Source organism: Anomaloglossus baeobatrachus, chromosome 1 (genome assembly GCF_048569485.1).
Source record: "Anomaloglossus baeobatrachus isolate aAnoBae1 chromosome 1, aAnoBae1.hap1, whole genome shotgun sequence".
Taxonomy (NCBI): Eukaryota; Metazoa; Chordata; class Amphibia; order Anura; family Aromobatidae; genus Anomaloglossus; species Anomaloglossus baeobatrachus.
The window spans coordinates 502,663,921-502,691,367 of record NC_134353.1 but is presented as its reverse complement, the minus strand read 5'-3'; the positions used below and the strand labels follow the sequence as shown (position 1 = coordinate 502,691,367).

Here is a 27,447-nt window from a genome sequence, read left to right as displayed (position 1 = left end):
GTTCTGGATCTCGCAAGACTTACTGAGTGGAACGCAAGATTGTGTGATAGAGAATATGGTGATCTCTGATCATAGTCCGGTGAGATTGGGCATTAGAGAGAAATTCAGGAGAGGTACAGATATCATATGGAGATTCCCATCGTTCCTTCTCAGGCAAGATAATTTCCATAAGGTGCTACAGGAGTGGTGGGGAGAATTCGCAGAGGACAATAAGGAACATAGAGAGTCCCCAGTGATATTTTGGGAAACGGCAAAAGCGGTCCTAAGGGGCCGTCTGGTGGGGTACGCAGCCATGATCAAACGGAAAACCAATGAGAATTATAATTTCCATAGTGAAGCAGTACGGGTAGCATATACAAATTATGTGACAAATAGATCTCCCATGACAAAAGGCAGATGGTTGGAGGCAAAAGAGGGATTTGACGAATGGGCCAAAAAAAAGGAACAACTATTCTGGTCGCACAAGGAGGTTGACTTACATAGGTTTGGCAACAAGGCGGGAAGGATGTTGGCCAATCTGGCAAGGGGCAGCAGAAAGATGACAGTGATCTCTAAACTGAAAACAAAGGGGGGAGAGGTGACTACGGATCCTAAGGACATTAATAAACTGTTGGGAGATTACTATAGAAAACTATATGGGTCAGGGAATAACGACATGACTGATGAGGCAGAGTGGCTAAGACAAGCCCAAATGCCTAGCTTGACGGAGGAAGATTTGAGTGCCTTAAACGCAGATATCACAGTAGAGGAGGTGACGAGAACAATTGGGGAGCTTAACACCAACAAGGCACCGGAACCTGACGGTTTCAATAGTGAATTCTATAAGGCTCTGAAGGATCTGATCTCGCCGGATCTAACCTCAGTCTTTAATGCTTTCCTGGGAGGGGCGGAAATACCCAAAAATTCCAACATAGCATATATTAAATTACTCCCCAAGGGAACCAAGGACCTGGATGATCCCTCTAGTTATAGACCTATATCGCTCATAAATCAGGATTTAAAAATTATGTCCAAGATCATGGCTAATAGACTGGCCGAGATCTTACCTAGGATCATTACGAATCACCAGGTGGGGTTTATCAAGGGGAGAAATGCCGTTACCAATATCCGAAAGACAATTCTAGTGGTAGACGCGGTTAGACTGGGTCTCACTGAGGGAGGGGCTAGACCTGCCCTAGTTACACTTGACGCAGAAAAAGCGTTTGATAATGTAAATTGGGGGTGGTTAGACAGGGTAATGGAGGCCATAGGGATTGTAGGCAAGATGAGACTTTACATTAGAAACCTTTATGCCAACTCGGGAGCTAGGGTACACACTCCGGGCTTTCTATCAGACGTGTTCCCTTTGATGAAGGGAACAAGACAGGGCTGCCCATTATCTCCTCTTTTATTCAACCTGGCAATCGAGCCGTTGTCAAGAATACTACAGGGACAAAATAGCTTTAAAGGAATCAAGATAAGGGGTTCAGAAGTAAAGACAGCGCTTTTTGCTGATGACATCATACTTTATATGGGGGACCCCGGTGCGGATTTGCCACAGACTCTTGCCTTGATTGAAAAATTTGGCTCATTCTCCGGTTTCAAACTGAACAAAAAAAAATGCGAGATCATGTTCCTAAAGGGGCATCATGGGACAATGGGGGGACAAATAAGGGATGGCTGTCTATGTGGAATTCCTATAGCACAATCTTCAATTAAATACCTGGGAGTGCATATAGGAAGATCGGTGGAAACAATCTATAACTTGAATTATGGACCGCTAATCAGGAAAATTATAGTTCAATTAAAGGGATGGAAAGGTCTGCCACTTCCATTACTGGCAAGATGCCACCTGATAAAAATGATGAGCTTTCCTAGGCTGCTGTATCCCTTCCAGACAATCCCGCTATTGCTAAAACTAAAGGATGTGAATAAGCTCAACTCCGCGTATACAGAATTTCTGTGGAGGGGAAGGAAACCCAGAATAAAGCTGCGTACGCTGATGAAGTCAGCAGAGGAGGGAGGTCTAAACTTTCCAGATGTCCAAGGGTATAATCTTGTATGTATCATGAGGCATGTAATTGATTGGGTGAGAGGAACGAGTAGGCACTCAGATCATGCGATGGAAACTAAATATGCGTCACCGTGGGATCTGACGTCCATTCTGCACTCCCCACTATCCAGGGTTGAAGGGCACATAAGGAACTCAATTATATTCCGAGACACCATGCTAACATGGAAGTCGGTAAGGAAAAAACTGGGGCTCTCATGGAAAGTGTCCAAGTACTTGAACCCCTGGGCATTCCCAAATTTTCCCCTGGGACGAGAAAACAAGCTATTTACTAGATGGAAAGAGAGGGGAGTCAGGAGAATGATAGATGTTATGAATGTGGAGGACAGGAGGTGGATGACAGGTCGGGAAGTGTTGGATAAGTACAACCTTAATAGCTCACATGTCATCCAGTATGAACAATTGAAACATGGAATAATAGGAGACCTGGGTGTGGTTGGAAGAGAGCTGAACAGAAGTTCGATTGATGAGTTACTGGAATGTGATGTAACAAGTATAAATGTCTCTAAAATTTATCGATCGCTAAGGGGGGTGCTTATCTCACGGGAGGATAGTCGGACTTTAAAAGCGTGGGGGAAACAATTGGGAAGGGAAGAAGTGGTGGATGATATACTGAGAGGATGGGTACAAGTGCGGAAACATATTACCAATGAGAGATGGAGAGACACTCAATTCAGAATTCTACATAGGGCCATTATAGGTTTCAACATACCAGGTAGGGATAGGTGGTGTCCTAAGTGTCAAAAAGAAAAAACGGATATGCTGCATGGGCTATGGGAATGTGAGACAATCGCTAGGTTCTGGAACCAAGTCAGACTATTTGCCCAGTCAACATGGGGAATTTTCAGCAAACTAGACTTAATGGTGTGGATTTTCCACTCCTTTGAGGGAGGAGTAGGAGGAGGACCGAGCACGCAGGAAAAGAGGAAATACGCAATAATGCATGACATAGCCATGATAGCTAAGCGTTGCATCTTAAAACACTGGATTCAAAGGGAGGGCCCATCCATAAAGGAGGTTGTGGGCGAACTACACAACCTTCTGAAGTGGGAAAAACTAGAAGCAGAGAGGGATAAAGATGGGTTGACAGCCAAGTTTTTTGTGAGATGGAGACATTTTATTGAAAGCCAATTCACACAGGGAGAAATAATTAACCTGATGGCACCTTTTGTTCACTCGGAGTGGTATATCCTGAGCGATATTCAGGACAGCCTGGGTAAACTGAGAATCACCTAGGAGGGGGCTCTGGCGGGAGGGGGAGACGAGACGGTTGGGAATACCAAGACACGCTAGCAAAATTGAAATCATTCAGGGACGACACAGAGATTTAACGAATTGTATTGCATATGTTATATTATATTTCATTACCTATGTTTTGGTTTAATGTTACTGTATACTATCTTAAATCGAACAGCAACATGGAACTCCAAATTGGGGTATCACCCACCTCTATGTCACATTTTGTCAGACGAATGTTCTTCTTTTGCAATGATACTTGTCATGTTTTTACAAATTTGAAAAATCAATAAAAAACGTTTTGGAAAAAAAAAAAAACAAAAATAGAATTTCTTTGGTTGCCATATTCTGAGCTCCAGAACTATTCTGTACACAGCGGTGAGCTGTATGTTACAAACTGCTACCGTTTTCGCTGGTACAGGTTTTATGATAAAACTTTTTGATACCGAGGATAAACAAAAACAAAACGTGGGCTGTTTTCCTAGTTCTATTTTTCCGCCATGCTCCGTGCAGTATAGGCAACGTGATGACTTTATTCTGAGCTCCATATAGTTATAGTGATGCCATTCTAAGGGCCATACATTTTTCATCTATGCATCTGTATGAGGGCTTGTTTTTTGTGTGGAACAAACTGTAGTTAACCGTTCATGTAACTTTTTAAAAATATTTTTATTTACCGTACATTTTTTCTCAGATGCGATGAAAAAAAGAGCTCTGGACAAAATTTATTTATATTTTATAAATGTTCATGTAGAAGTGAAATAGTTTTATAGTATGGAGTCACAATAAAATACACATCCGTTTTTTTGTCATCCGGCAAATTGCAGATAAAACGGATCCGGCATCGGATCCTTTTTTTTCCTCATAGACTTGTATTAGCGCTGGATTGTGCCGCATGGCCTGGCGTTTCATCTGGCGTGCGCCGGATCTGGGGAAATTTGTCTGTGCGGCTGTCGGAAGCAACATCCAAAAGGAATGGTTTTTTTGACCGGCGAAAAACCGGAAGGCCACGGATCCGGTGCCGTCCGTCTTTTTTTTACAATGTAAACCTATGGGCGCCGGATCCGTCATCAACCGGCAAATGACGGAATCAGGTGACGGATCAGTTTTTGGCTTGTGGGAATGGCGAAACGCGTGCTTTCTATCAGTTTCTGTCGCATCAGAATGCTCAGACGCTGTGTAAATTCACTTCTGGTCACAAAAACGTTTCTCTCTCTCTCATATAGGAAATAACCTTTTGCTTGAAGGGAAAAATTGAGACAGATCTGTTTTTTTACCAGATCCGTGGCATCAGTTTTCCCACAGACTGTGAAGGATCCGTCGCATCAGGCACAAACCGGATTGTGAGTGATGGCAAAAAACGGATGTGTGAAAGTAGACTTAAAGGGAACCTGTCAGGTGCAATATGCACCCAGAACCACGAGCAGTTCTGGGTGCATATTGCTAAACCCTGCCTAACCGTCCCTGTATACACTAGCATAAAAAAATCTTTAGAAAAAGTATCTCTAAAGATAGTTTCTTATATGCTAATGAGCGAGGTGGCTAGTCCCAAGGGCGTTATATACCCCAACTAGTCAGTCCACATAGCATGTTAGCACGCCCCTGTGCGCGTACTAACATGCTAATGAATGATCAGCTTCGCCATACATACCTCGCTCTTCATGGCATCGGCGAGGATGGATGAGCACTGCGCATGATCCGGAGTCCCCTGGACTTCCAGTCATGCGCACTATACTATATATATAGTATCCCACGGTACTATATGGGAGGACGCAGATACTCGATTAGGCTTCGGGCCGCTGCTGACTTTTACTCTATTCTGCCCGTGGAGAACACTCTAGTCTCTGCAGCATCAATTGACATGCTGAGGCTCAGGAAGACACGCCGGATGTAAGTATATGCTGCAGAGAAAAGAAGCACAGTGGGCAGGAGATTTCTAAAAATCCTTCCACAGTGCTTTTACTGTACAATGGAGCATTATGGATTCAGTGAAAACACTCTACATCCAAAATGCTGCAAACCCTGAGGCATAGGCACATAGCCAAAAAAGTTAGGATGGATGGATAGATGTCAAATAGATATATAATGTCCTACCCCTTGCATATTGTAAGCTGGCACCCTTTAGTGACTTTCATGTGGCAATAAAGGGTGTTTAGCCTTGTATTCAGCCAATTAAATAATTTTAAAAAACAACATGAAGTCACCCAATTTTTGACAGCCAGCCAGGGTAAAGCAGACGGCTGCAGCTTGCAGATTTATCTTGGCTGGTAATCCAAAATAGAGGGCATCCCACGCTCTTCTTTTTAATTATTAATAAAGTGGAGTCCACCAAAATTGGATTACCAGCAGGGTCGTATTTACCATTAGGCACCCGTGGTCCCGTGCCTGGGGCGGCAGGATGCGGGGGGCGGCACCTTCTAGCAGTAAAAAAAAAATATTTTTTTTTACACATCCATTAAATCCGCTGTATTTTCGGAGGAGGGAGGGGGGAGAGGCACACCTCCATTTATTTGTATCCGCGTCAATTAAGATGTGAATGCAGACAAACTGCGCCGGCAGGGCACAGAGAGCTGATTGACCTCGGAACTGCCGGCGCCTGCACTTCCGGGGTCACAGGCGCTCCAATCAGCTCTTTCCTCTGTGCTGCGTCCAATGCTGTGTGGACGTCACATGCAGAGCTCACAGCAGGACGCCGTAGAGGACGCCGCGATGGAAGCCGGTGTCAGAAGAGGATACTCACATGAGCCAGGAAGATGACGGCGGGCCCTGGAGCAGGTAAGTGCTCGCAGAGCTGAAGATTCATAAGGAGCGTGGGGGTGTCTCTAATGCAGACCGGAGATCTGCGCATGTGGTGGGGTGATAGAGGCTGATACTGGGGGAGACTTGGGGGAAGAGAAGCTGATACTGGGGGAGGCTGGAAGGAGAGAGTCTGATGCTGGGGGAGGCTGGGAGGAGAGAGTCTGATGCTGGCGGAGGTTGATGCTGGGGGAGGCTAGGAGGGGGGAGGCTGATGCTGGGGGAGGCTGGGAGGAGGGAGGCTGATGATGAGGGAGGCTGATGCTGGGGGAAGCTGGGGGAGGGAGGCTGATGCTGGGGGAAGCTGGGGGAGGGAGGCTGATGCTGGGGGAAGCTGGGGGAGAGAGGCTGATGCTGGGGGAAGCTGGGGGAGAGAGGCTGATGCTGGGGGAAGCTGGGGGAGAGAGGCTGATGCTGGGGGAAGCTGGGGGAGAGAGGCTGATGCTGGGGGAAGCTGGGGGAGAGAGGCTGATGCTGGGGGAAGCTGGGGGAGAGAGGCTGATGCTGGGGGAAGCTGGGGGAGAGAGGCTGATGCTGGGGGAAGCTGGGGGAGAGAGGCTGATGCTGGGGGAAGCTGGGGGAGAGAGGCTGATGCTGGGGGAAGCTGGGGGAGAGAGGCTGATGCTGGGGGAAGCTGGGGGAGAGAGGCTGATGCTGGGGGAAGCTGGGGGAGAGAGGCTGATGCTGGGGGAAGCTGGGGGAGAGAGGCTGATGCTGGGGGAAGCTGGGGGAGAGAGGCTGATGCTGGGGGAAGCTGGGGGAGAGAGGCTGATGCTGGGGGAGAGAGGCTGATGCTGGGGGAGAGAGGCTGATGCTGGGGGAGAGAGGCTGATGCTGGGGGAGAGAGGCTGATGCTGGGGGAGAGAGGCTGATGCTGGGGGAGAGAGGCTGATGCTGGGGGAGAGAGGCTGATGCTGGGGGAGAGAGGCTGATGCTGGGGGAGAGAGGCTGATGCTGGGGGAGAGAGGCTGATGCTGGGGGAGAGAGGCTGATGCTGGGGGAGAGAGGCTGATGCTGGGGGAGAGAGGCTGATGCTGGGGGAGAGAGGCTGATGCTGGGGGAGAGAGGCTGATGCTGGGGGAGAGAGGCTGATGCTGGGGGAGAGAGGCTGATGCTGGGGGAGAGAGGCTGATGCTGGGGGAGAGAGGCTGATGCTGGGGGAGAGAGGCTGATGCTGGGGGAGAGAGGCTGATGCTGGGGGAGAGAGGCTGATGCTGGGGGAGAGAGGCTGATGCTGGGGAAGCTGGGGGAGAGAGGCTGATTCTGGGGGAAGCTGGGGGAGAGAGGCTGATGCTGGGGGAAGCTGGGGGAGAGAGGCTGATGCTGGGGGAAGCTGGGGGAGAGAGGCTGATGCTGGAGGAAGCTGGGGGAGAGAGGCTGATGCTGGGGGAAGCTGGGGGAGAGAGGCTGAAGCTGGGGGACGCTGGGGGGAGAGAGGTTGATGCTGGAGGAGAGGCTGCTGCTGGAGACGGGGGAGAGAGGCTGCTGCTGGGGGAATGGGAGAGAGGGGCCAATGCTAGAGACAGAGGACAAGGGTTGAGGGATAGTGCAATGACAAAATCGATGGGGGGCAGTGTAAGGACTCAGAATGAAAGGGGGGCAGCATTGGGAGCTCATTATGGAGAAGGGGCAGCATGTGTGGGCTCAGTATGGAGTGGAGCAATGTAGGGGAGTCAATATCAAGAGTGGGGTAGTGTGTGTGTGTGTGTGTGTGTGGGGGGGGTGTCTCAGCATAAGCGTTAGGGCGGCTTTGCACGTTGCGACATCGCAAGCCGATGCTGCGATGTCGCACGCGATAGTCCCAGCCCCTGTCGCAGGTACGATATCGTGTGATAGCTGGCGTAGCAAACATTATCGCTACGCCAGTTTCACATGCACTCACCTGCCCTGCGACCGTTGCTCTGGCCGGCGACCCGCCTCCTTCCTAAGGTAGTGGGTCGTGCGGCGTCATAGCGACGTCACACGGCAGGCGACCAATAGCGGCGGAGGGGCGGAGATGAGCAGGTTGTAAACATCCCGCCCACCTCCTTCCTTCCGCATATCCTACGGAAGCTGCGGTGACGCCGGTAGGAGATGTTCCTCGCTCCTGCGACTTCACACACAGCGATGTGTGCTGCCGCAGGAGCGAGGAACAACATCGGACCGTCGCGTCAGCGTAATTATGGATTATGCCAACGCTGCACTGATGATACGATTACGACGATTTTGCGATCGTTAATCGTATCATCTAGGCTTTACACACTACGATGTCGCATGCGATGCCGGATGTGCGTCACTTTCAATTTGACCCCACCGACATCGCACCTGCGATATCGTAGTGTGCAAAGCCTGCCTTAGTGTGCTGGTCTTAGTATGATGAATGGGGCAGCATGGAGGTGTCATTATGGAAAAGAGGAAGGCAGCATTAGGAGCTCATGGAGAGGGGCAGCATGCATGGGACATTGTGAGGAGGGGGCAGCATGCATGGGACATTGGGAGGAGGGGGCAGCATGCATGGGACATTGTGAGGAGGGGGCAGCATGCATGGGACATTGTGAGGAGGGGGCAGCATGCATGGGACATTGTGAGGAGGGGGCAGCATGCATGGGACACTGTGAGGAGGGGGCAGCATGCATGGGACATTGTGAGGAGGGGGCAGCATGCATGGGACATTGTGAGGAGGGGGCAGCATGCATGGGACATTGTGAGGAGGGGGCAGCATGCATGGGACATTGTGAGGAGGGGGCAGCATGACGTGAGGTCAATGTGCAGATCATATTTCATAATTGAGGAAGGTGTGGTGGGTATAATTTATAAGGGAGGGCAGTGTGTAGTTTATTAGGGGTAGTGTGACAGTCACAGTATATAAGTGGGGACGGTGTGGTGGGAATATTTTATACTCATGCTATGTTTTGATGTGCCTGTGGTGATCCCCATTGGGGGGGTTAGTGCCCTTCGTTTCTCATTGATACTTTTTCAAGTGTTTTACAGAGTAGATCTGCCTTAAAAAGAGGTTGTGTGCGAAAACTCAGTGTTACGTTGTCACTAAGGGGCGCGACCACTTAAAGTGCCTAGGGCAGCACGAAGGCAAAATACAGCCCTGATTACCAGCCAAGGTAAAGCGGACAGTTGTGGTCTGGTATTCTCAGGGTGGGAAGGGAAATGGTTATTTGGCTCTTCCCAGCCTAAAAATAGTAGGCCGCAGCCTCCCCAGAAGTGGCGCATCCATTAGATGTGCCACTCCTGTCACTTGGCCCCGGCTCATCCTGTTGCCCTGGTGCGGTGGCAAATGGGGTAATATATGGGGTTGATGCCAGCTGTAATGTTACCTGGCATAAAGCACAACAGTTGTGATGTCGCAGCGTCTATTAGATACCCGACATTACTAACTGTCAGTAATAAAAAAGTAAAAAAATAAAAAATTATTTTGAAAAAAAAAAAGCTCCCCAACACATTTCACCAATTTATTGAAAAGAGAAAAAAATCCGGTCTACCTCAATCCATTTTGGAGGTGCCACAACAACTCTGGACCTTACAGAATATCGGGCGGGGGGGGGGGGGGGGGGGCACGCTCAGCGAATGTATCCCACATTTTCTGGAAGAGCAGGCACTCCATGTGAGGAGTGTGGCTGCAATGGCCACAGTGAGAATACTGCAACCACACTCCCCAGGTGCACACCATGGAAATGTGAGCTGCAGTAACCTAAAGCTATGTGCGCACTAGGCGTCTTTTACCGCGTTTTTCGGATGCGTTTTTGTTAAAAAAACTGCATGACTTTTCTTCACCAGCAAAGTCAATGAGTTTTCAAGTTTGTGGTCTCCACACAGCGTTTTTTTTAGCTGCATTTTTGTGGCGGCCACAAAAACGCAGAATGTCAATTATTCCTGCATTTTTCACCCATTAAGTTCAATGAGATGTTTAAAAACGCAATGAAAAACGCAAATTGCAAATATAGCTGCATTTCTATGACTAAAAACGCAGCTATAAACGCAAGGGGTGGGTACTACAGTCACGTGTACAGGAAGAGGATTGTACTCACCTAGCATTCCTTGTGTTGGTAAACACAGAAGAGTGGATCCTCCCGTTACTGCCACCGCTGCTTCCACCTACCGTCCGGCGCCATATCCGCTCCCGTCCTGCGCCATGTCCGCTCCCAGCTCCTCTCTCGGTACCTCCACCCCTGCTCCGGCTTTCTGCAGACTCCCAGGAGACGTCCAATTGCTCCAGGACCTGACGGTGATCAGCTGATGCAGTCACATGACGGCATCATCTGAAAGTTTAAGTCCAGTGGTGAGGCCGGCTTTTTACCACCCAGCCGGTTTAAACGATCAGCTGATGCTGTCAGGTGACCGCTTCAGCTAATTACCGGCAGGTCCTGGAGCGATCGGACGGGAGTCTGCACAGAAGTGTGCATTTTTTTTTTCTACTGATGCATCAGCTGATTGTATGAACGGCTTTTATACAATCAGCTGATGTGTCATGTGATTCACGTCCTTGAACCTGACACATCATCTGATCGCTTTGCCTTGCAGCAAACCGATCAGATGATATTGGAACCGGATTGGACATCGCGGCACCCTCGACCCAGGATTACGGCGGAGGTGGGGGCTCTTTAGTTTAATAAAGATGGAGTCACTAATTGTGTTGTGTTTTATTTCTAATAAAAATATTTTGTGTGTTGTGCTTTTTTTTTTTATCTTTACTAGAAATTCATGGTGGCCATGTCTAATATTGGCGTGACACCATGAATTTTCGGGCTTATGGCCAGTTGATAATACAGAGCTAGTCCTAACCCCTTATTACCCAGCGAGCCACCCAGCACCAGGGCCGCTGGAAGAGATGGTTACAGCGCCTCAAGATGGTGCTTCTATGAAAGCGCCATTTTCTGGGGCGGCTACAGACTGCAATTCGCAGTGGGGGTGCCCAGAAAGCTTGGGCACCCTACACTGCGGATTCCAATCCCCAGCTGCCTAGTTGTACCTGGCTGGACACAAAAATTGGGCGATGCCCATGTCATTTTTTTTAAATTTTACATTTTGGGGCAAAAAACTCCTGCATAGAGTCCTGGATGGAGCCTTGTAGTTCTGCAGATGCTGTCTGCTCACCTGAATACACTAGTGGATGGAGTATGCTGAGCTTTGTAGTTCTGCTCCCCCTGCCTCTGCCTCTAATATACAGTCCAGGATGGAGCATGCTGAACCTTGTAGTTCTGCAGCTGTCTACTCTCCTGCATACACTAGTGGAGAATGAAGGAAAACAGATTGAAGAAGGAAATTACATCAGATCAGATCTTTTTTTTTTCTTCACCAATCTTTAATGGCATTGTTCACTGATAAAAAAAACCGCATAAAAACGCAGTGAACAAAAACGCAGCCAAAAATGCACCAATTCGCAGTAAAATCGCATGCTTTTTTTATGCGTTTTTGTGCGTTTTTAGCGGCCAGAAACACAGCTTTTTGATGCCACAAAAAATGGTTATGTGACCACATACCCTAAGGGGTACTGGCACGCTGCGACATCGCAAGCCGATGCTTGCGATGCCGAGCGCGATAGTACCCGCCCCCGTCGCAGGTGCGATATCCTGTGATTGCTGCCGTAGTGAATATTATCGCTACGGCTGCTTCACATGCACTTACCTGCCCTGCGACGTTGCTCTAGCCACCGACCCGCCTCCTTATTAAGGGGGTAGGTCGTGCGGCGTCATAGCGAAGTCACAAGGCAGGCGGCCAATAGCAGCGGAGGGGCGGAGATGAGCGGGACGCAAACATCCCGCCCATCTCCTTCCTTCCGCATAGCCGGTGGACGCAGGTAGGAGATGTTCCTCGCTCCTGTGGCTTCACACACAGCGATGTGTGCTGCCGCAGGAACGAGGAACAACATCGTACCTGTCGCTGCACCGGCATTATGGAAATGTCGGACCCTACACCGATGATACAATAACGTCGCTTTTGCGCTCGTTAATCGTATCATAAAGGATTTGCACACTACGATATCGACTGCGACGCCGGATGTGCGTCACTTTCGATTTGACCCCACTGACATCGCACCTGTGATGTCGTAGTGTGCAAAGCCCGCCTAAGTGTCACTGTGTGCAGGGAGCTGGCTGAGAGCAGCTCCCTGTGCATGCGGCCGGCATCTTTTGAGGAGGAGAAGGGATCGCGGGGGATTGTAGCTGCAGCAGGTTCGGGGGGGGGGGGGGTGTATGATCTGGCTGGACCTGGGGAGGACTTTTCTGTGCCGTCTGAGATATGTCATGTGAGACAGTAACCAGAGGAGGAGGACGCGTGCAGCAGGCACTCCACTCGTGTTGCCACCATTTTAGATGATCGGGAGGGGGGTTTGTGGACTTGGGGGCACTTTGGCCACACCAGGGGAGATTTATCTCCCATCTGACATGTTTGATCATGCCAGGTGGGAGATAAATCATTTTCTACCAGCGCTTCCATTTTCTTCAAAGTGGTCATGGTTATACGGTGTATACCGGTGATCACGTGACCAGGGACCGGAAAAAAAAAAGTCCCGAATCGTGATCTCCAGGGTATTAGCTACCCCGGAGATTTTCTGACACTGGGGGTCCTCTGCCGCCGCCACCCCCCCCCTCGTGTTATGCTCACCATTTTTACCTTTTTCCAGTGTCGCTCCAGTTGGTCTCCTGTGATTTTTTTGCCCTACCAGTGGAGCGGAGGTCACAACTAAATACAGCTCTATGGGAGCCTTGTTCTGGCCTCATTTTGGCTCTCAGAGATGTATTGGGAGCTTGTGACATAACTTCTGACCAGTCAGACGTTATGGCCACAAGATGGCGCCATGGGATCGGCGTGGTATCGGTAAAAGGTGAAGACAGTGGAAGATGATTATAATACATGGGGATGGGGACTTACTCGGACCACTCGAGTGCTGAAAAAAAACAAACAAAATGCTGAAATGATTCTTTAAGTGCTTAGATGCTTCTTCAGTCTATTAAGAGATCACACCCATCGTTGGGTTGATATAGGAGCAAGGACTCCAACAAAGGTCTTGAGAATTCCCAGAGCCTAGAAAGATGCCTTTCAGGGTTACAGTAAAAGTACAGAGTATTACATGAATGATGAAAGCAGTGTTCCTCAACCTTTCTTGCCCTGAGGGCCATATTCTGGCCCAGCCCGCACAGTAGGGACACTCAGAGCCCTCCATTACTGATATAAAGGCAGCCGACACTTCCCCGCAGAAGGCACGGAGACCTTGTCCCTCCTTCCCATAATTACATCCACTTTATATTTACTTTCCCCTTATTTGGTATTTTCATATTAAGCACCACACTACCTCCACACCATCACAACCAGCGTCATCCTATTTATCGCCCCCTTTCCCCCCACCAAGTATCTGCTCTTTTGTGCAAGGGTAGGGGACTGCTCAAAAGAATCGCCATCTGCAGACCTGCTCTCCATAACAGTTTCTAGACCTGGTGCTAATGCACCCAGCTGGCAGACTACTGTGAGCCACACATCACGGGTTTGCGAGCCACAGGATGGGGACCCCTGGATTGGAGAATTGTCTGGGAAGTCCACTACTAAGGCTGCTTTCACACTACGTTTTTTTAGCATGCATCATGAACGTTTTTTTTGCTGCAAAAGGGGATCCTGTTTTTGCAGAGAAAAACGCATGTAAACGCTTGGATACCCGATATTTACCTTGGTTACGAGCGTCTGCAGCTCTCAGGCGGGGGGAGAGAGGGAGGGGGAGAGAGGGAGGGGGAGAGAGGGAGGGGGAGAGAGGGAGGGGGAGAGAGGGAGGGGGAGAGAGGGACTGATCACGCCAGGCAGGTTTCTGGGCATGCTCAGTAGAGCAAGCAGGATCCTGTCTATCGGCATGCCAGCGTTCACCTGCGTTTGCGTGCTGTTTAGGCTGGTTTCACACTACGTCTTTTTAACATCCGTTGAAAATGTTATTTTAGCGGAAATACGGATCCTGCTTTTACAGCAAATAACGTATGCAAACGCATCTGTTATTTTGCAGGATCCTGCACTGGATGTTTAGGGGCGGGCATTGGAGTCATGTGATCGGGAGTGAGGGGAACTAGACTGGGAGCCGGCTTCTGACAGCTGCAGACGCTGGTAACCAAGGTAAACATCGGGCTTGGATACCCGATATTTATCTTGGTTACGAGTGTCTGCAGCTGCTAGGAGCAGGGCTGTCTGCACACGTAACCAACGTAAACATCGGGTAACTAAGAGAAGTGGTTACGCGATATTTACCTTGGTTACGAGTGTCCACAGCGCTCAGGTGGGAGAGAGAGGAAGGGGAGGAAGGGGGAAAGACAGAGATAGAGAGAGAGAGGGTGAGGGAGGGAGGAGGAGAGACAGACAGATCACGCGAGACTGGTTCTGGGCATGCTCAGTACTTTCTGGGCATGCTCAGTACAAAAGCAGGATCCTGTCTATCAGCACGCCAGCGTTCACCTGCGTTTGTGTGCTGTTTAGTCAGGATCCAGCAATTTGCAGTATTTGGACGCAGCTCAAAAACGCTACAAGTAGCGTTTTTGAAACATGTTAAAAAACTGCAAGTCACTGGATCCTCACTATAACGCACGCAAACGCAGGTGAACGGATGTTAACGCGAGTCCATTGCAAATGCATTGAAATGAAAACGCATTTGCACTGGATCCGTTTTTGCGTTAAAAAAACGTTCATGACGCATGTTAAAAAAACGGAGTGTGAAAGCAGCCTAAACCTCAAGATAGCCCTTGTTGCCTAGGAGACCGACCACCACTGCTGTGCAGCTTGTAAACAGTGTGCTGAAGCTGGCCAGCATCAGCAGGTAACAGCGGCGTGCTCCAGTCACCCGGGCCAGCTTCAGCAGGTAACAGCGGCGTGCTCCAGTCACCCGGGCCAGCTTCAGCAGGTAACAGCGGCGTGCTCCAGTCACCCGGGCCAGCTTCAGCACAACGATAACAAGATCAATAGGCGATGGTAGCACTGTGCGGCCTTTTCAGCAGGGGTGGTCGGTGTCCAAAGCAACAAGCTGTAAACAAATGTGTTAATATCTGAAGAATGGAGAAATATCTATATAAACAGTAAACTGAAAAATTGCTTGTATTTAGGAGGACTATCTGATGGGGGCACTGCTAGCCCATGACCCATCCAGGCTCTCACCGAGGTGGTCACCCAGCTTTCTCAGCCCCGGATGTGGTATCACCAGCTGTGAGCACCTCTGGACCGGCCACACTTCGCCATCCTCAGGAATACACAGAACAGGCTCAGCTGTAATGTCAGAGCCGAGCCTTTCCATGCAGCACGCCTCACCGAGCACAGCCGGCCGCTCCGGGTCTCCTCGGTACTCCCAGCTCGCCTTCCCGGCCATGTCTCACACGTGTGCTCCGGATACTTCCGCCAAGCCTGCAGGGGGCAGTGAACAAACCAGCGGCCTACTGACTGCAATGAAAGCGGGGCCGCCGTCCTGGCGCCGCCGCGTATGTGGCAGCTGCGCCCTCTGCTGGTCACTGCCGGAACTCCCAGCTCCAGTCAGGGATAAATGCTACTCGTGCCTGCCAGGTTCAGTCTCTATCATTGCTGGCCGGAACCAGCCCTGCTCATGTTGTGTGGGTGCATTTCGAGACTAGTTAGTAATAAATAAATAAATAAATAAAAAGTACAGGAACAAATTTGCAGCAATGCCAGAAACAGAGCCGTGTGCTCCTCGAACATATGCCTGGCTTTTAACATTTTTTTTTATTAGATTTGTAGCTAAAAGTTACACCGGACAAGTAAGACATTGTGTAGCCTAAAATGCAAATAAATGATTACTTCCAACAATGAATTTATCTAGCATGAGCTGGGGGCTATTTCCCGCATAAATACATCACACCACACATCCAATCCCTCACCACCTCCTGCCGTCTTCAGCTCAAAAATATTTCCAGAATCCATCCTTTCCTCAATTCTCAATCTACGAAAATGCTAGTGCTTGCCCTCATAATCTCCCGCCTGGATTACTGCAACATTCTCCTCTGTGGTCTCCCTGCTAATGTGGCGCCCTGGACCCCAGGGGTCACAGGTAATTACATCAGCCACATACACACACACCCCCACCCCCTGTGAGGTCACACACGTCACCCGATAGGGAGACCTGATGCCTCCCCCAGGGCAAGTAGGGCACACCAGGTGGGCGGAGTCAGGTGGAAAGACACGCCCACCGAGGAGACTACTCTCCTGGGGCAGGAAGTTCAAACAGACAAAGTTTAGAGTTGACAGTGACAGGAGGTGAAAAAGGAGAGAGACTGTCAGGGACCCGGGTAGGAGCCTGGGCCCCTTGGAAAACGTCAGGCAGGCAGGCGGTGGTGGCCGTCTGCAGGAGTACCGGTACAGCAACCAGCGGAACCGTACGGACCGGGCCTGGGTTGGAGCCCGCCGGTCCCGAACCGGGGAGTCAAACGTGTACCTGAGCACCAAACAAAAGGGTACTCAGACCCCGTCCTAGCTTAGAAGCCACTGAGTATAGGCGAATTGACTGATTGCTGGCCAGACCTCAGGGGTTCATCCACAACCAAAGTCCCGAAAGAAGGCAAAAGCCCACCGAGTCCGGGTGAGCGCCCGATGGATGGGCCAGCACCTGCGGGCAACGGAGGGCTCCTCCAGCAGGCTCATCTCGGCGGGGGGGGGGGCCGAAACACAAACACAAACATCCAGAGGTGCACGGGAAAAGGGGCCACCATCAACCCCACAGGGGACATCAGCAGCCGGCCGCGGGGACCTACCACTACCAAACTTTGGTTTACCAGTGACTCAGTGTGAATTAATCGTGAGTACACCAGTGCCATCCGGGCACGACACACTACACCGCGGCATGGCGCCCTGCACCCTGACGACAACAACCACCAGCCCTCACAGTCCCCCACCGGGCCCCGGTACACACCGCCCCTACCCACGGAGGGGCTAACATCTCGGCTGCGGCCGCAACACCGATCCCAGACGAGCCCGCCATTACTTCAGCCGCAGCGGTGGTGCTTCTCCCGTCACCACGACCTGTGGGTGGCGTCACGACCCGTTACACGACCACCATCCTCCCACCGCCTACTGCCCTTAACAAGAGTGACGTGGCCCCCGGTCTGGAGGCGCTCGCGCCACCGACAACCCGAGCCCGGACCTCGAGCGGCTCGGCCCGAGCAAGCAGAGGAAGCTGCCGGGCCCCTCTCAAGGCGGTACACTAACACTCTCGCCCCTCTCCAGTCCATCCTTAACTCTACTGCCTGACTGATCCACCTTAAGCCTGCTTTACCTGCTACGATTCTGCATACGATATCGTATGCGATCGTAACCGCCCCCATCGTATGTGCGGCACGTTCCATTTTGTTGAATGTGCCGCAAAAACGATTAACCCCCGTCCCACGTACTTCCCCGTCCATACGACCTCGATGTGGGCGGCGAACGTCCACTTCCTGGAGTGGGAGGGACGTTCAGCGTCACATCGACGTCACGCGGCAGCCGGCCAATAGAAGCGGAGGGGCGGAGATGAGCGGGACGTAAACATCCCGCCCACCTCCTTCCTTCCGCATTGCTGTCCGGGAGCCGCTGGACGCAGGTTAGATCTGTTCATCGTTCCCGGGGTGTCACACACTGCGATGTGTGCTGCCCCGGGTACGATGAACAACCTGACTTTCAATTCATGAGGAATGAACGACGTGCGTGCGATGAACGTTTTACCGTTCATTCGCAATCGCACGTAGCTGTTACAATGTACCTTACGATGCCGGATGTGCGTCACTTACGACGTGACCCCGCCGACACATCGTAACATATATTGTAGTGTGGAAAGGGGGCTTTACTCCTCACTACCACCCTACTTCTCCGCTCTGCAAATCCCTCCATTGGCTCCCAATCCGCCACTGTATCTAATGCAAACTACTAACACTGACCTACAAAGCCGTCCATAATCTGTCTCCTCCGTATATCTCCGAACTAATCTCCCGCCACACTCCAACATGTAATCTCCGGTCTTCCCAAGATCTCCTTCTCTCCTCCTCACTCATTCGCTCCTCATGCAACCGCCTCCAAGACTTTTCCCAAGCATCCCGTCTTCTGGAACTCACTGCCTAAATTCGTGAAATTATCTGCTACACTTGCAAGCTTCAAATGGAACTTGAAAACTCATTCGTTCAGAGATGCCTATAATCTCCAATGACCCTACCGCCTCACCGTGCTGGAAATGCCGCCTCACCAACATCGGAACTGCCACCCGACCAACACCACACCTACTCTCTCCTCCCCAATATGTGGCGTCCCTGAGGCTTCAGTCGCCACAGAGTACTGCACCTCACTTAAGGTGTACTGCTTACTGTTTCACCACTTACACAACTCAAACACACAACCAGGTGGTCCTCCCCACTGGGGACCGGGCTAGGGTAGGGTCCTAATGCAGTCTCCAAACATGGGTGACAGCCACCCACTAGTGACAGGAATCTGGGGAGGAGCAGCCACCAAGGGGAGTTAGTAGCCAACACAATAGTTAGGAGGAGTTCTCCAGCAGGAGAGGAAAGGAGAAGACGTATCGTGCTCTGGTGGGACACAGGAGTTCATGCGGTTGCCGAGGGGAAAGCTTCATTGCTCCCTCGGAAATGGTGCCACACAGGGTGCAGGGCCCTAGGGAAGATCATTTTCCAAGTTGCTTTTCCAGAATCTGCCAGGACGGGGAGATTGCAGGCTTCCCTTGACACACAGAGCACGAAAGCACAGTGCCCTATAGGATCCAGGGCCTTGGACACAGCAGGTCCCATTGCGGAGCTGTGGCACCTGCAAATAGGGACAAGAGTACTACTCGAGATGGACTAGGGTCCCTAAGTAGCTTTAAGCCACGGGAATCCAACACACAAGGCGCTAGGAGAAAGGGGCCCAGTGAGCACCACACCAGACTGACCTCCGAATTAATCTGGGTTTGACGGAGCCCATTACAGAGAGTGACCAGTACCACCCGGGCGAGCGGCACAAAGAGTGAGTAAAGACACCTAGAACTGCAGCATCTGACTCCGACTCTTATTACCGGTGCCGCCGCCCCTCACCTCGGCATGAAAGGCCTTCGCTATCACTCCCCTCCTCATCCTTCCCGAGGTCTGCTCCACCTGTGGGGAGCGATACCATCTTCGGCTGCTATTACCATCCGCCCCGGAGAACAGAGATTAGCAGCAGTGGCTAATCCCTGGCCGTGTACGACAGGTGGCATCGCGACAATCATCCTATTACAACCCCCATCATCCTCCCTCCTTATTGGCGTACACCTTGGGGCACGAAGCCGGGCAGGCCACCGCGACATCCCAGACCACCACACCGGCCCGGGGACGAGTAAAGCAGCTACGAAACCCGTGCCTGACTACTCCCTGCCTTAGGGTGCTTCTATAGAATGTAAGCCTGCAAGGACAGGGTCCTCTTCCCTCTGTACTAGTCCGTCTATTTTAACTTGTATCTGTATTCTGTATGTAACCCACTTCTCATGTACAGCACCATGGAATTAATGGTGCTCCATAAATAAATACTAATAAATAATAATAATAATTAATAATAAATAAAAAAAACTGACCAGCAGCTTCCACAAATGTGAACAGGCGCCAACCGAAAAAAAAAACAACATAACTACCAAAGCATATCCAGTGGCACTCAATAATATAAGGATACATTGGCATTGTATTACTGCTGTAGAAATATTAAAGAAAGGAGAAAAAAATACATGGCTAATGTGAAAAATGATTAAACAGATACAGGCGGCATTGCATTACTGCTTTGGAAATATTAACAAAAAGAGATTCTTAGCTTATGTATTTGCCAATCCATGTGAGCTCGATAACCTCGAAAAGGTGATCTCATTATATTGGGAACTTAACTATAAATGCCTCTATGTGCGATTACAAATCTGCGTGTCTGGGTTTTATATTATTGAGTCCTGTATAATTAGCTCGTGGGTACTCCCCACTGCCTTCACGAGATTGCGAATAATACCCGGATGTCATAAATGCTGTGCTCAATAACACGAGGGGCATCCAAAGCATTTGTGAGAGAGAGCAGGCTCCTGGAGTGATGAGACCAACATCTGGTGATGAAGCACAGCATCAAAGTGATTCACTGGCCATTCATCTGAACCCAACCGAACACTTATCAGTTCATCACAGAGCTGGATACGAGGTGAGCTGAACAAACATACAGTCATGACTGAAAGTGTTGGCACTCTTGAAATTGTTCCAGAAATTGAAATATTTCTCTCAGAAAATGATTACAATTACACGTGTTTTGCCATACACATGCTTATTTCCTTTGTGTATATTGGAACAATGTAAGGGGGTGGTCAGAAGAAGATATGCAGTGCTGCATGGAATTTTTACACCAACATCACCATCTGCAAGTAGGCCAGGGTCACCAGGAACTAAACTGTAAGGAGTGAGTTTCTTTAAGGGAAGAGTTGGAAGGGGACATCAAGTCAGGTGACAACTGTGGCGCAGGTACAAAGTATACAAGACTGGGTCTGCAGCGAGAAGAGAAAGTTGGTGCCAATATTACCAGGGGAGCAGACTGAGTGGGCCAGTGTCATCTGCAGTGAAATCTTCTGGAAGTGTACTGAGCCCAGAGGAACCCAAAGGAACTTGAAGACCATTGCCAAAAGAACCTAAAGATTGAGTACCATTGTCCATTGTCATAGGAACCTGAAGACTGAATACCGTCTTCAGAAGAACTGGAAGACCGAATACCGTAGCCAGAAAAGTACTAGACTACATGGTCAAACACCAAAGATTAATATAATAATAACAACAATTATCTTTATTTCTATAGCGCCAACATATTCCACAGCGCTTTACAATTCAAACGTTCACATACAAACAGTCATAAGTAACAGTCATAGAAGATATAATAATTAAAGCAAAAATAATGACAACCTTGCACGAGCTTAAAATCTACATAAATCGGATGTTGAGAAGAAGAAACTTGGTAACAAACATTTGGACCAATGCAACATCCAAATGAGTTGGGCTGTGACTTCTTGCGCTGACGTACCGTACTGAGAGCATAACTAATTACCAGAGTTAATTGTCGGTATAGTAAATTGCAACGCAACTACGCTATGTTTAGTGTACCGCTATCGTAGATAGATTAATGTAGCGTTTAACACTCCGCTGACGGAAAACCCGAGATTGGGTTAATGTTAAAGGAATTTGTTTATAATAATCTTCCGTGATTGTATGCACCTGATCAGTTGAGTGTATGTGTGAAACATGATAAGTGTTATTTAATTTTTTTACTTTGAACTTCTGAAATACTTTCTCTTCCAGCTCCCTGGATATGGATGGCAGAGCAAAAATTGATGAAAGATTGCAACACAGGATAATCTGGGTGGATGATAAGCAGCCTCAATCCAGTAGCAAAAAAATTCAAGCTGTCTTGGGTACATCGGTGTAAGCTTCAACTATCCATCGACATTTGAATGAAACACTAAGGCAGGAGACCCAGGAGGACTCCACTGCTGACACAAAGGCATAAAAAAAACTAGCCAAAATCCTCTGGGAACGCATCTTATAGACAGATGAGTTGAAGACAGAGCGTTTTGGTAAAGCACATCATTTACCGTTTAACGAAAATGGCATGAGGCCTACAAAGAAAAGAACACCGTACCTACAGTCAAATAGGGTTGGTTTGCTGCCTTTGGCACTGGGTGCCTTGACTTTGTGCAAGCATCATAAAATCTGAAGATTACCAAAAGATTTGGGTTCAAAACGTATTGCCCGTTGTCAGAAATTTGATAATGTCCAGGACGTGTTCCCTAATCCATACTTTAAGTTTCCTGGAAGTTAACCCTATATACAGTGTGTCCACCCATAGCCTGTCCACCACCATTAATTTGAGAACGGCGGTAGCTATAGGCATAGAAGTGGTGTCTAGGTATAGTAAAGTATCCCTGCGCTACGCAATGAAACCACATATAGCGCCACCTGGTGGAAAACCACGGAGTTAGCATTTTTATCTCAAAAATGAAACGAGATAGAGAAAAAATGTGAATTACAAAGTTGTAGGGCATCATCAATTCAATACGAATCGTCACCTTGCATACAGAAATGCTATATGAAACGAAACCCATGACCCCCAAAACATTGAATGCTGGTCACGCATATGGCGCTCATTTAACTTTGGTGCTCAAAGTGGCCATAGTCAGCTGCAATGCACATCTGGACTCTGGACAGCATACTGTATCTTGCTGCACGTTGTTCAATATAGTAGGTGACACATTTGCACAAGCATCTGTAATACGTCGTCATAGGTCCTGCAATGTTGGTGGAGGGGTCGCATACACCTGCTGTTTGATGTGACCTCACAGAAAGCAGTCCAATGGGGTCAGGTCAGGTGAGCGTGGAGGCAATGATTTGTAAGAAGGTCTCCCTGAGGTATTGCTTCACGTCCGCAGCCTTGTAAGTTTTACACGTTCTAATCACAGCATTTCTGTATGCAAGGTGTCGATTCGTATTGAATTGATGATGCCCTACAACTTTGTAATTCACTTTTTTTCTCTCTCTCGTTCCATTTTCGAAATAAAAATGCTAACTCCGTTGTTGTGGACCAGGTGGAGCTATAGGTGGTTTCATTGCGCAGTGCATGGCTACTTTACTATACCTAGACACCATTTCTATGTCTATAGCTGCCGCCGTTCTCAAGTTAATGGCAGTGGACAGGATATGGGTGGACACACTGTATATTGTGTAATTATATATATATATATATATATATATATATATATATATATATATATACACATACACACACACAAACACACACATAAAAATAAATGAGCATCAGGAGACCAACATTGACAAAGAATTATTTCTGCTACAGTATTAGTACTGGTATTTTGTGTATGAAGATTACATATAAAAAAAGAATCATATGAATAGAATTGTAGCCAATTATTCTCTTAATTTTTACATATTTATTGTTTCGTCTGCGTGGGTATCTTTATTGTTTCCTATTATCCGTTTTTATTTTTATGGATTGTGTGTAAACATATATTGTTAGAATAAAGATAAGTATCTTTTTGAATTAAAATGGGGTCTCTGATTTGGGTTTACAGTTGAATTGTGAGCTTATTATGCACTCTGACAGTGTTTCTTGGTAAATTACAGTATTTGTCACTGACAAAGTAGGCGTGCCAGGGTATAAGGCTATGTTTACATGTTTTGTTTTTGCTGCCTTTTTATTTTAATGCAAATAAATAGTGACTGCGGCAAAAAATGCTGCAAAAACACAAAGTGTGAACATAGCCTTAGCTGTTTTTCACTAGCACGCCGTGTTCAAGTAGCTTTGTGAGAAGTCAAGGAAGGGGTGAAGGATAAAACATGCATGACAAAGACTGGAACAGAACAATGACACGGATCTGCAGCATATTGTTTATTCTATAAGTCTGTTGGATTGATACATGAACCTTCTCACATATTTTTATACCTACCATAAATGTGGTAGATATTAGCGGACAGGAGAACATAATGAATGACATCAGTGTGCATGTGTCAGGACCATTGCAGATGCAGCCTGGATGTCTGGATGTGTGGGCAGCAGTCAGGAGGGCTTTCTAAGTTCTCCACCCTCCCCTCTGTAGGATTTCCTATAAGATAAGAGTGAGGAAATGTTTGGCGGCTTTAATGAGCAGCATAGGCACAGAGGCAAAGAGGGAAACACAACAGAGGAACATCACTGAAAGAGCATTTCAGAGGTATTACATGATGGATGATCACGCCTATCCATAATTCATCATCCAGACACCCAATGCACAAACATCCACAATGCGACTGTATCTGATGCAGCTTGTCACCCTTATTCTATCACTCCTGGCTTATCATTAGCAATACATTGTGCAATTGTAGGAAGAGCTAGTAATGCGCCCACAATTCACTATACACAAAAGGCCACATTTGTCAAGAAAAATGCGCAAGAACCAAAAATTGTCTTACATGATTTGCTGCATAGCCGGTTGTCAATCAAAGTGATGGGGCGTGCTTATAGTATAGTGAGTGATTCTGTGAACGATAACGGTAATCGCCTCATGTACACCCCCATGACTGAAAGCCTATGGCTTCCAGGAAGAAGAAAAAAAAAATAATTTTTCCCCAGTAGCCGCATTTTCATTATATTGGCATTATAACACTATTTAGCTGCAGATCAACCCATTGCTTGCATTTTCCAAGGTTACAGATTGCCTTTAAATTTCATTGACAAAAATGAACAGAACTATATATGGAGATCAACTCTGCTCGCAGCTGTTAGGGTTACTTTGCACGCTGCGACATCGCTAGCCGATGCTTGCGATGCCGAGCGCGATAATACCCGCCCCCGTCGCACATGCGATATCTTGTGATAGCTGCCGTAGCGAACATTATCGCTACAGCAGCTTCACACGCACATACCTGCCCTGCGACGTCGCTCTGGCCGGCGACCCGCCTCCTTCCTAAGGGGGCAGGTCATGCGGCGTTACAGCGACGTCACATGGCAGGCGGCCAATAGAAGTGGAGGGGCGGAGATGAGCGGCACGTAAACATCTCGCCCACCTCCTTCCTTCCTCATTGCAGGCGGGACGCAGGTAAGGTGATGTTCCTCGCTCCTGCGGCTTCACACACAGCGATATGTGCTGCTGCAGGAACGAGGGACAACATCGTACCGACATTATGGAAATGACCGACGCTACACAGATAGCCGACTTACGACGCTTTTGCGATCGTTTATCGGCACATATAGGCTTTACACGTTGCGACATAGTTACTGGCGCCGGATGTGCGTCACTTTCGATTTGACTCCGACGATATCGCAGTAGCGATGTCGCAACGTGCAAAGTACCCCTTAGAGGCGGCTGATGGCTGCATTGAAGACGGGACCCAACATATGACGTGTAATTATGTAATGTCAGTAAGGGGTGAATAGTCTATAAAGGTCCAGGTAGATTTCTGCTCAGAAATGAGCATTTTGCAGCTACAGTGAAGGAAATAATTATTTGATCCCTTGCTGATTTTGTAAGTTTGCCCACTGACAAAGACATGAACAATTCTATAATTTTAAGGGTAGGTTAATTTTAACAGTGAGAGATACAATATCCAAAATAAAATCCAAAGAGTTAAATTATATAAATTGATTTGCATTTTTCAGAGAGAAATAAGTATTTGATCTCTCTGGCAAACAAGACTTAATACTTGGTGGCAAAATTCTTGTTGGCAAGCACAGCAGTCAGACGGTTTTTGTAGTTGATGATGAGGTTTGTGCACAGGTCAGGAGGCATTTTGATCCACTCTTTGCAGAACATCTCTAAATCATTAAGATTTTGAGGCTGTTGCTTGGCAACTCGGAGCTTCAGCTCCCTCCATAAGTTTTCGATGGGGTTAAGGTCTGGAGACTGGCTAGACCTCTCCATGACCTTAATGTGCTTCTTTTTGAGCCACTTCTTTATTGTCTTGGCTGTAAGTTTTTGGTCATTGTCATGCTGGAAGACCCAGTCACGACACATTTTTTAATGCCCTGGAGGAGGGAAGGAGGTTGTCACTCAGGATTTTATGGTACATGGCTCCATTGTCCCATTGATGCGGTGAAGTAGTCCTGGGCCCTTAGCAGAGAAACACCCCCAAAATATAATGTTTCCACCTACATGCGTGACAGTGGGGATGGTGTTCTTTGGGTCATAGGCAGCATTTCTCTTCCTCCAAAAACGGCGCGTTAAGTCCAAAGACCTCAATTTTTGTCTCATCTGACCACAGCACCTTCTCCCAATCACTCTCAGAATCATCCAAGTGTTCATTGGCAAACTTCAGACTGGCCTGCACATGTGCCTTCTTGAGCAGCGGGACTTTGCGGGCACTGCAGGATTTTAAGCCATTACGGCGTAATGTGTTACCAATGCTTTTCATTTTTGACAGTGGTCTCAGCTGCCTTGAGATAATTAACAAGTTCCCCCGAGTAGTTTTAGGCTGATCTCTCACCTTCTTCATGATCGGATGTCGATTGACACTCATTTTGTATTTCTTCCATTTTCTTACTATTGCACCAACAGTTGTCCCCTTCTCACCCAGTGTCTTACTTATGGTTTTATAGTCCATCCCAGCCTTGTGCAAGTCTATGATCTTGTCCCTGACATCCTTAGAAGGCTCTTTGGTCTTGCCCATGTTGTAGAGGTTAGAGTCTGACTGATTAATTGAGTCTGTGGACAGGAGTCTTTTACACAGGGGACAATTTAAGACAGATGTCTTTTATGCAGGTAACGAGTTGATTAGGAGAGTTCAAGTGGTCTGTAGGAGCCAGAACTCTTAATGGTTGGTAGGGGATCAAATACATGTTTCTCTCTGCAAAATGCAAATAAATTTATATAAATTTATACAATGTGGTTTTCTGGATTTAATTTTGGATATTGTATCTCTCACTGTTAAAATTAACCTACCCTTAAAATTATAGACTGTTCTTGTCTTGGTCAGTGGGCAAACTTACAAAATCAGCAAGGGATCAAATACTTAATTCCCTCACTGTATATATATATATATGTCAATTCACTCTCTATAATGGCCCGTTCACAAGAGCTGATACAACTGATGGGGACTAAAATATTGTAAATATGATTACACTGTACCCATACTACAGGTCAGCATACATAGGGATACAGTCATATGAAAAAGTTTGGGCACACTATTAATGTTAACCTTTTTTCTTTACAACAATTTGGGGTTTTGCAACAAAGTACTGCATTGAAACTGTCCTTGTTTGCTGGAGCTTGGGATCAGCTCATGGTTCTGGACAATCCACAGACCACCTCCAGCATCATCTTGCTGCAGATGGTGTCAATGTGCATCGGTCAATAATACAGCGCACGTTGCACAAGGAGAAGCTGTATGGGAGAGTGATGCGAAAGAAGCCGTTTCTGCAAGCACGCCACAAACAGTCGCCTGAGGTATGCAAAAGCACATTTGGACAAGCCAGTTACATTTTGGACGAAGGTCCTGTGGACTGATGAAACAAAGATTGAGTTGTTTGGTCATACAAAAAGGCGTTATGCATGGAGGCAAAAAACTACGGCATTCCAAGAAAAGCACTTGCAACCCACAGTAAAATTTGGTGGAGGTTCCATCATGCTTTGGGGCTGTGTGGCCAATGCCGGCACCGGGAATCTTGTTAAAGTTGAGGGTCGCATGGATTCAACTCAGTATCAGCAGATTCTTGACAATAATGTGCAAGAATCAGTGACAAAGTTGAAGTTACGCAGGGGATGGATATTTCAGCAAGACAATGATCCAAAACACCGCTACAAATCTACTCAGGCATTCATGCAGAGGAACAATTACAATGTTCTGGAATGGCCATCCCAGTCCCCAGACCTGAATATCATTGAACATCTGTGGGATGATTTGAAGCATGCTGTC

At 48.1% G+C, this 27,447-nt stretch overlaps 1 protein-coding gene across 3 annotated transcripts in view; it reads right to left on the bottom strand.

The window, feature by feature from the left end:
* The window catches only part of POLR1E (RNA polymerase I subunit E), a 102,098-nt gene extending 78,438 nt beyond the window's left edge, over positions 1-23,660 (bottom strand). Inside the window, exon 1 of one of the 3 annotated variants that reach the window (XM_075315848.1) lies at positions 23,508-23,660. In XM_075315848.1, the coding sequence (XP_075171963.1) occupies positions 23,508-23,565 (58 nt within the window). In that variant the 5' untranslated portion in view covers positions 23,566-23,660. The other 2 variants (XM_075315839.1, XM_075315830.1) reach the window with 2 other exon arrangements.
* Positions 23,661-27,447: the final 3,787 nt, after the last annotated feature.